Source organism: Balaenoptera ricei, chromosome 19 (assembly GCF_028023285.1).
Source record: "Balaenoptera ricei isolate mBalRic1 chromosome 19, mBalRic1.hap2, whole genome shotgun sequence".
In the NCBI taxonomy this organism is placed as follows: domain Eukaryota; kingdom Metazoa; phylum Chordata; class Mammalia; order Artiodactyla; family Balaenopteridae; genus Balaenoptera; species Balaenoptera ricei.
Genome location: NC_082657.1, coordinates 11,954,045 through 11,962,704, shown reverse-complemented (window position 1 = coordinate 11,962,704; position 8,660 = coordinate 11,954,045). Strand labels below are relative to the sequence as shown.

The 8,660-nt window shown below is 64.3% G+C and overlaps 1 protein-coding gene across 1 annotated transcript; it reads left to right on the top strand.

Annotated features, from left to right (window-relative positions):
- Positions 1-452: 452 nt before the first annotated feature.
- ERF (ETS2 repressor factor) lies at positions 453-8,063 on the top strand. The gene is made up of 4 exons (XM_059904747.1): positions 453-613; positions 5,032-5,266; positions 5,645-5,760; positions 5,867-8,063. The coding sequence occupies exons 1-4, from the start codon at positions 592-594 to the stop codon at positions 7,180-7,182; spliced, it is 1,689 nt and encodes a 562-aa protein (XP_059760730.1). The 5' UTR covers positions 453-591; the 3' UTR covers positions 7,183-8,063.
- Positions 8,064-8,660: the final 597 nt, after the last annotated feature.

Below are 8,660 nucleotides of genomic sequence, written 5' to 3'. Positions count from 1 at the left end.
CAAAAGGTCCATACTCCTCCTCACAAAAGTTTCTGACACTCATCAGAAGGTACCCCCCAACCCCTCTTACAGGCTTCCAAAGAAAATCTGGACCCCGCAGTGGGCAGGAGAGGAGGAGGGGCGGCAGGTCGCGAGTCCTGAGGACTTAAGTTATCTTCAGACTTGGAGCCTCAGAGAAGGGTCATGACCCCCCGGACCCCATCCCACCCCAACCCCCTCCATCCCTCCTCCCCCGTCGCGCGGCCCCTTTAAGCCTAGAGCCGGCCGGTCCTCAGTGGCTGCGCGCCGACGAGTGTGTGTGTGTGTGTGTGCGTGCGTGCGTGTGTGTGTGTGTGAGAGTGCGCGGGGAGGGGGCGGGCGCAGTGTCTCCATGGCGACGCGGCGGTGACGTCGCCGGCCGGGGGGCGTGGGCGTCCCGGCCCCGGAGTGCGATATTAACCCGGGAGGCGGCGGCGGGGAGGGGAGAGGCTCTGAGAGGCGAGGCCGGGTGAATCGGCGAGGGCGGCCCGACGGGCTCGGGACGGGACGGGGCAGCGCGGGCGCCGGGAGCTGCGGCCCGGAGTCGGGGCGCCTCGCCCCGGGCCCCCCAGCATGAAGACCCCGGCGGACACAGGTGGGGGCGGGGGCAGCACGTGTGGGGGAGACTTGTTGCCCCGGGAAACCAGGCGGAGAAACTTTGGGGGGGCTGAAGGGTTCTGGGGGAGCCCGAGTGATCCCCAGTTCCGGGGGACCCCCAATCACTCCAGACCTGTTGCTTCTTGCGGCGCGAGCGGGGGTGTGCACCGGACCCCCAATTCCTGCCTCTGGGCGCAGTGGTATGGGTGCTGCGAGTCCTGGTTCTCTCCTTGCCTGGACCCCGAAAGCTGGGCTCTCCCTTACTCCCGGGATCACGGGGGTGGCTGGGTTCCTCCCCGCCGCTCTGTCACGTTGCACTCTGGGGGCCGGGACGTGTGCGGGGTGTGTGTGTGCGGGGGGGGCTGTCCACAGGGCCCGCTATCCCAGGTTCCGCGCTGCGCGGTCCGGCCCGTGACCTTCACCGCGATGCGTGCCCCGCACCGGCTTAGAGGGGGATACAGGATGGCCTCTAGGAGGAGGGCGTGAGTGGGGAGCCCGGGACTCGGGGACCGGGCTGCACCGCCCCTCCCCCGCCCGTCTCCGCCGGCTCCTCGCTCCCCCGCCCGCGCCGAGTCGCAAAGTTCCAAAGCGCAGCCCGAACGTTCGAAAAAGGAACTTTTTGTTTCCGACCTTAGAACGCGCGGCTTTAAGGTCGCTCGGGAGAGACCTGGGAACCCTCCTCCCTCGCCTCCGGGGACCCGGGGTTGGGGAGGGTGGGGAAGGTGGGGGTGGACGCGGAGGCTCCCCCCCCGCCCCCCTCCCTCATCCAGCTCTTCTCTTTCAACCGGCCGTCTCTTCCCTCCTCCCCCCTCTTCCCCGCCAACTTGCTCCTCCTTAAGGGGCCAAGGTTCCCCTCCCCCGCCCCGGTCGGCGGGCGGGGGGCAGCAGGATTAACCCCCCCCCCCCGGACTTTCCCCCTTCCCCTCCCCCGCCGCCCCCGGGCTCTCGCTGGCTGGACTTTGCGCCCGAGCGCGCTGGGGGAGGGGTCCCAGCCGCCCCCTGCCCGTCTACCCCGTCGGAATCCGGCCCGGGGCGGGGACGGGGGAGGGGGAAGGGGGCCGGGCGCCGCTGTTCAAACTTGTTTCCTTCCCCCGGCGGCGGCGGCCGCGGCTAGGGCTCCTGTGTGAGGGTGTGTGCCCCGACCGGCCCACCCACCCCGCCCCCCCGTCGCTCGGCGGGTGGGGGCGGCTCTTAAAGGGCTCCGAGCCGGGCTCCGGCGCCTGGGGATTGGGGCCTAGGAGGGGGCTGGGCGTGGGGCAGGGGTTCGGAGTGCAGTAGGGTCAGTCACGTGCGTCCCACATACTCTCTGGCTCCCAAAGGCTCCAGGGCCGCTGGGCCTTGGGGGCATCAGGAGCCTCCCCTCGCCGGAGGAGGGGGCCGAGGCACCCAGACAACCCCGCCTCGTCTTCCCTCCCTGCTACGGGCCTTCGCCTGGTGGGACCGGCTGGGCCGCTCCCCCAACCCAGTCTTGGGGCCGCGCCGTGTGGGTTCTCTGGCTAGGGGAAGGGGCGGGGGCCTGTACTGGTCTCCCAGTCGGTCCATGGGTCCATCTGCCTCCTGGCTGGCCGCTGCGCGCCCCTCCATCCGATCCTCCATCCCGGCCCCTCTCTCCTCTGCCGCGGCTGTTTCCCACTTCCTGTTTTCTTCCCGGCTCTGGCGCCACCGAAGGCTGCCTGGACTGGGGGAGGTGGCGGGGCCCCCCAGGAGGCCGGCGTGTTCTTCCTCTACCACTACCCCTCCCTTCCGACCCCCAGAGTCCTTTTAAAAAAAGTTTGGGCAGTTATGTGAATTTGAGGGGCGCCCAATAATTCTGCAAACCCCCCCTCCCAGGTTTCCACAGTCTGTCTGGGAGATTCCCTACCCCGCCTCCGTGGGACCCAGGTGTGCCTTCTGGGACCCCGCCATCCCAGCCTTTCCTGTCTGCTGCCTCTTCTCCACCCTGTCTGGCAATGTCCTCAGCTCTTCTCTCAGTGTCAGCTGCTCTGTCTCTGCCTCGCTGTACCCCCATGCTCCAGAGGTCCTGCACCCCCAAGCTTTCTTGGTGCGGGCCGGGTGGTTCCCTGTTTTAAGCACGTGGACCCATACACAACACACACTCACACATGCTCCCCTTGCCCGTGCCTGGCTCCTGGCTCCAAAGCCTGGGGAACAGAGCCCCATTGAGACACCCTGACGTCACCCCTCATCTTCCTTCTCCCCCCAAAGCTGGGAACAGGCCCTCATGTATGCCATGTCCGATGAGGAAAGCTGGCTTTGGGGTGGGCCTGGGAATAGGGAGGGCCCTTGCCACGAGTGGGAGCCAGGGTTCTGGCCTGGGAGGTGGTTTGTTCAGGGTGGGGGCTTAACTAGGGGGCCTGGGTCAGCCCCCGGAATGCAGCTTGAGGCCTTTCCAGAGCCCCCCACCTCCCTTCCCTTTGTGTTGCATGTAGTCTCTCTCACTCCTTCTCTTCTGCAAAGTTTATTTTTAGCCTCCTGCTCCCCCGCTCCCAGGACTGTCGCTGCACACACGTTGCCTGGTTACCGGGACAAGGAGGCTGGGGCGGGTGGGCTGGGAAGGGTGGCTTTAATTTTGGGGGGAGGGTGGAAATCAGTACACACCCCAGCTCTAGACTGATGTCTCAGGGGCTTCGGCCCCCACCCCGAGTCGGAGAGCCAGATTGGGGTTTAGGTGGGGGGGAGCGCAAAGCTTGGTGCCCTGAAGGGAGACAGGAGTTTGGAGGAGGTTGGAGGGTACATGGAGCGGGCGGACTCTTGGGTTCCCAGGGACCTCTGGGCCCTCAGCAAGACCCTGGGACCTGGGTTCTCTGGCAGGGTGAGCGTAAAGGGGTGAACGCCTGGATTCCCAAGAGAGGGATGGGGCTGTGGATGCTGGGGTCCATGGAAGGTGTTGTCAGGGGCTGTCACTTCTGAATGGAGCAGGGGCTGCTGGTACAGTACCCTGGGTCTGTGACCAGCTGGAGGTCATATGGTCATAGCCCTGGAGCCCTGAGGGGCTGGTTTGAGGCTGGAATTTCTGAATGAGGCAGGGACCAGGTGGGGAATGCCGGCCATCCCAGTCTCCCCAATGCCAGGGGTCAGGGAGCTGGGTCCCAGTAGAGGTTAGAGTCGGCTCTGATTTAGAGGGAGTGGCCCCTGTGGGAATAGGAACTGCTGATCCCCTGGGTCCCCATGGGGAAGGATCCCCTGTTGGATTCCAGACTTGGGTGGAGTCTTTGGGGGAGGTTCCATGTTGCCCCAGGCCTGGTTGGTACCTGCTTGAGCTGGGGTGTGAGCAGGGCCAGGGGAGGGAGGCTGACCCTTGCAGCCTGATTGGGACTTGGGACCCCGCCCATCCTTAGCTGTCCACCTTGGCCTTCTCCCTCTAGTGGCACCAGGACTTCTGTCTTGCCTCCCCCCTTCTCTTCCTCCCTTTCCCTCCTCCCACCTCTCCATTACCGGCTGCCTAGTGCTGAATTATTGATGACCCCTGATTACCCGGGGGTTTGGGAAATGACAACAACCGCAGCCCCTCCAACTCTCCCCCCCAGGCTGCCCACCACCTCTAGGGACCAGCCAGCCCACCACCAACCTCTACCCAAGGTTAATGCTGGGGGCGGGTAGGTAGGTGGGCAGGGAAGAAGCTGAGGATGAGAAGGCAGGAGGGGGAGCAGGCTACAGTGAGCGGTGCCTGTTCAGTCTTGAGGCCCTCCAGCCAGGTTGGGTCCGTGCGCCCGGGTCTGGGTAGGGCAGTGCAGCACAGAGGGTCCAGGGCTTGATGGCGGGGCGGGGGGGCGCTCTCTCAGACAGTCTGGGTTTCACTCTCCAGGGAAGACAGAAGCCTCTGTGTGTGCAAGCGCTGACCTCATCGTCAACCAGCCACCCCACCCCTCCTGGTCCTTTTAAGAAAAAAAAAATCCTCCTCTCGGGGCCTAGGGTGGGAGTAAGGGCTCCGGTAGGTCTTGGGAGGGAGACAGTGTACGTTCCTAGGAGGGGAACAGAGAAGGTCGGGGGGGCAGGGGGGGGCGGCGTGGTAGTGACTGACCCTGAACGGGAGTGCGAGTGGGCTGGGGGGGGCTAGCCCCAACCCGTCTGGCCACGTGTGCCCCTTCCTGCCCCTCCCCCACTGGCAGCCTTGCCCGCCGGCCTGGCTTGGTGCCTGGCCCCCTGGCACTGGCCCCGGGACCCGCCGCCGACGGTTTCCTGTTTCTCCCGGTGTCGCTGGAGTAGGCTCCAGCTTCCCCTCCCCCCAGCTCCTGTCTAGCCCCCCTCACACACAGACAGACACACACTGTCTCCCTCTAACCAGGTCCTGGCTTGGCAGGGGGAGACGGATTTCCCCACGTTAAGGGCGGGGTAGAGGGTGGACCCTGGGATGGGCCCCAGGGCCCCAGACTTGGCGCCCTGACCCGGGGCCGCACCCCTGCCTCCTGTCCCCAGGGTTTGCCTTCCCGGATTGGGCCTACAAGCCGGAGTCGTCCCCCGGCTCGAGGCAGATCCAGCTGTGGCACTTTATCCTGGAGCTGCTGCGGAAGGAGGAGTACCAGGGTGTCATCGCCTGGCAGGGGGACTACGGGGAATTCGTCATCAAGGACCCCGACGAGGTGGCTCGGCTCTGGGGTGTCCGCAAGTGCAAGCCCCAGATGAATTATGACAAGCTGAGCCGGGCCCTGCGGTGAGGAGGGCAGATGCCCCTGGGCAGATGTGGACAGCCCCCCACTGGTTGGGAGCCCCTGGCCCATGGGAATAGGCTTTGGGTTTGCCTTCCGGGTCCAAATCGCAGCTGTGTGACCTTGGGCAAGTCCCAGCCCCTCTCTGAGACCATTTGTCACACCGAGGTGTCCTGAGGAGAGAATACAGCCAGGGACGTGGCCTCTAGTCTGGCCCCAGAACTGAGGGGAGAGCTGGTCTCCACCCTCTGGACCTTGATTTCTCTCGGGTGGCCCATGTTTCTCGGTCGCCCTTTGCGAGCAGCTCTCACACGTGTCAAGGTACGGGGTCTGGACTTGGGTCCCGTGTGACTGACCATCCGATGGTGTTTCTACATCCACAGCTATTATTACAACAAACGTATTCTGCATAAGACTAAGGGGAAACGGTTCACCTACAAGTTCAACTTCAACAAACTGGTGCTGGTTAATTACCCTTTCATCGATGTGGGGTTGGCTGGTGAGTACAAGGGCTGGTAAGCATGGCCTCAGAGGGAGGACAGGGTCTGTCTGAATGTCCAGGCGAGGCTGGGGGCCTTGACATCGTGTCTCCCCTCTCCCGCCAGGGGGTGCGGTGCCCCAGAGCGCCCCGCCAGTGCCGACGGGCGGCAGCCACTTCCGCTTCCCTCCCTCGACGCCCTCCGAGGTGCTGTCTCCCACCGAGGACCCCCGCTCACCACCGGCCTGCTCTTCGTCCTCATCCTCCCTCTTCTCGGCTGTGGTGGCCCGACGCCTGGGCCGAGGCTCTGTCAGTGACTGTAGCGATGGCACGTCAGAGCTGGAAGAGCCACTGGGAGAGGACCCCCGGGCCCGACCGCCTGGCCCCCCGGAGCTGGGTGCCTTCCGCGGGCCCCCGCTGGCCCGCCTGCCCCATGACCCTGGTGTCTTCCGTGTCTACCCCCGGCCCCGGGGTGGCCCTGAGCCCCTCAGCCCTTTCCCTGTGTCGCCTCTAGCCGGGCCTGGCTCCCTGCTGCCCCCTCAGCTCTCACCGGCTCTGCCCATGACACCCACCCACCTGGCCTACACTCCCTCACCCACGCTGAGCCCTATGTACCCCAGTGGTGGCGGGGGCCCCAGCGGCTCGGGGGGAGGCTCCCACTTCTCCTTCAGCCCTGAGGACATGAAACGGTACCTGCAGGCCCACACCCAAAGCGTCTACAACTACCACCTCAGCCCCCGCGCCTTCCTGCACTACCCTGGGCTGGTGGTGCCGCAGCCCCAGCGCGCTGACAAGTGCCCGCTGCCGCCCATGGCACCTGAGACCCCGCCAGTCCCCTCCTCAGCCTCGTCCTCCTCTTCTTCCTCCTCCTCTCCATTCAAGTTTAAGCTCCAGCCGCCCCCACTGGGACGCCGGCAGCGGGCGGCTGGGGAGAAGGCTCTGGCGGGCGCTGACAAGGGCAGTGGCGGTGCCCTCGGTGGCGGTGGCAGCGCAGGTGGGCTGGCCGAGGGGGCCGGGGCGCTGGCCCCCCCCGCCCCCCCACCGCCCCCTCCCCAGATCAAGGTGGAGCCTATCTCAGAAGGCGAGTCAGAGGAGGTGGAGGTGACTGACATCAGCGACGAGGATGAGGAAGACGGGGAAGTGTTCAAGACGCCTCGTGCCCCCCCTGCACCCCCAAAGCCCGACCCCGGCGAGGCACCCGGGGCAGCCCAATGCATGCCCCTCAAGTTGCGCTTTAAACGGCGCTGGAGTGAAGACTGTCGCCTGGAGGGGGGTGGGGGTGGGGGTGGGGGCCCCACTGGGGGCCTCGAGGATGAGGGAGAGGACAAGAAGGTGCGTGGGGAGGGGCCTGGGGAGGCCGGGGGGCCCCTCACCCCAAGGCGGGTGAGTTCTGACCTCCAGCACGCTACCGCCCAGCTCTCTCTGGAGCATCGAGATTCCTGAGGGCTGTGGGCAGGGGACCCCCGTTCCCTCCACCCCCCCCCTCTTTTGCTGCCTTAACCCCCCCCATTCCCTGGAGGTGAGGGCAGCTTTCTCGTCTCTTCCCTGCCTCCTCCCTTTCCCCTCCCTCATGTTTTGTATGAAACTTTTAATTTCTTTTTTTTTTTTTTTAACGGTGAGGGTGGGTGGGTGCCCAGGGCTGGGGGCTGTCCCCTGTCTCTATGGGTTTCTAAGCTCCGGGCAGAGTGGTAGGGGGGAGGGGGGAGTTAAGGGGGCCACCTCCATTCTGGGGAATTTATATTTGAACTGAGGCTCTGGCCTCAAAGCCCAGGAACTTTTTTATTACAATCGCTTAGGAAGTAAAGCCTTGTCTCCCTCCCTGTTCTCTGCCTCCTGTACCTCTCCCTTTCCACCCCCCGGCCATCCTCAGCCCCGATCCTGCCTTCCCTGCCCCTCCAGGGGCCATGAGTGCCTGGGTTTCTCATACCCCCCCACAGGGTTGCGGCAGAGGAGGGAGGAACGTTTTATGATGAACCTGAACCAAAAATTCTGTTGGGGGGGGGGTTGGGGGTGGAGGAGGGTGAGGGGTGCCGCCCATAGGCCACAAATCTCTACAAGTGCCTGCTATCCCTCTCCTACTTCCCACCCCAGCGCCAGTCCAACCCCTTCACCCCCAGCTGCTCCTAGGAACTAGCCCGTAGGCAGGCAGGTGGGAAGGGGGTGCCCTGAAACCAAACTGGAAGCCCCCTCTGCCTCCCAGCTGGGGCCCCTGGGCTGGGGGTCTGTGGTCAAGCCTTATTCTGTATTGGGGACGGAGGGTTGGGGGGAGGGAAGTTGGGGGCTGCTGGAGAATGTATTCAAAACAATAAAACTTTGGACCTTTGGATGCAGTGATCTGTCCTGGGTGCTGGGTGCAGCCACTGCAGGGCAACAGCCTTTGCTTGGTTCTTAAGGACAGGGACCTAGACTGGACCCCCAAATGGACCTATGGCCAGAGGGCCTAACCCCATCTGAACGGGGCAAATCCAGGCCTGGGAAATGAACTCCTGGCCTTGGGTGGCACTTAACCCCTGGGCCTGATGATGAAGGTCTCAGGCATGCTCTGGCCCTCTGACTGCTCCCCTCTTCCATGGGGGATCTGCTCCTCCTTGGGAGCCCCTTAGGCTCTTCAACACCACGCCATGGCCCTTGCTCTCCTGCCTACAATGTCTTTCCTCTCTGTGAATTCCTAGCCGTGCCTCCATGGAGCTCCTTTTGCGCACCTCTGATGTTCTCCCACACGTCACTCTCCTTAGATGCGCTTATGAGCTAATCTGGGAGTCCTTTGGCAACAGGCTTGCTGGCTGTTGAAATGTAGACCTTGCAAGGTACCTTAGTGATCTTCTCATCAAACCATGGAAACATTCTCCGCCAGCAAGTTAAGAAGGGACTGGCTTCATCATAGTTGCTATTGATTGACCTACTGTATGCCAGGTACCTAG

Coding starts and splice junctions, on each gene's coding strand:
- ERF (XM_059904747.1), top strand. CDS start 592: ATGAAGACCCCGGCGGACACAG. Junction 5,267..5,644: donor AAGCTGAGCCGGGCCCTGCG/GTGAGGAGGGCA, acceptor CTACATCCACAG/CTATTATTACAACAAACGTA. Junction 5,761..5,866: donor CATCGATGTGGGGTTGGCTG/GTGAGTACAAGG, acceptor CTCTCCCGCCAG/GGGGTGCGGTGCCCCAGAGC.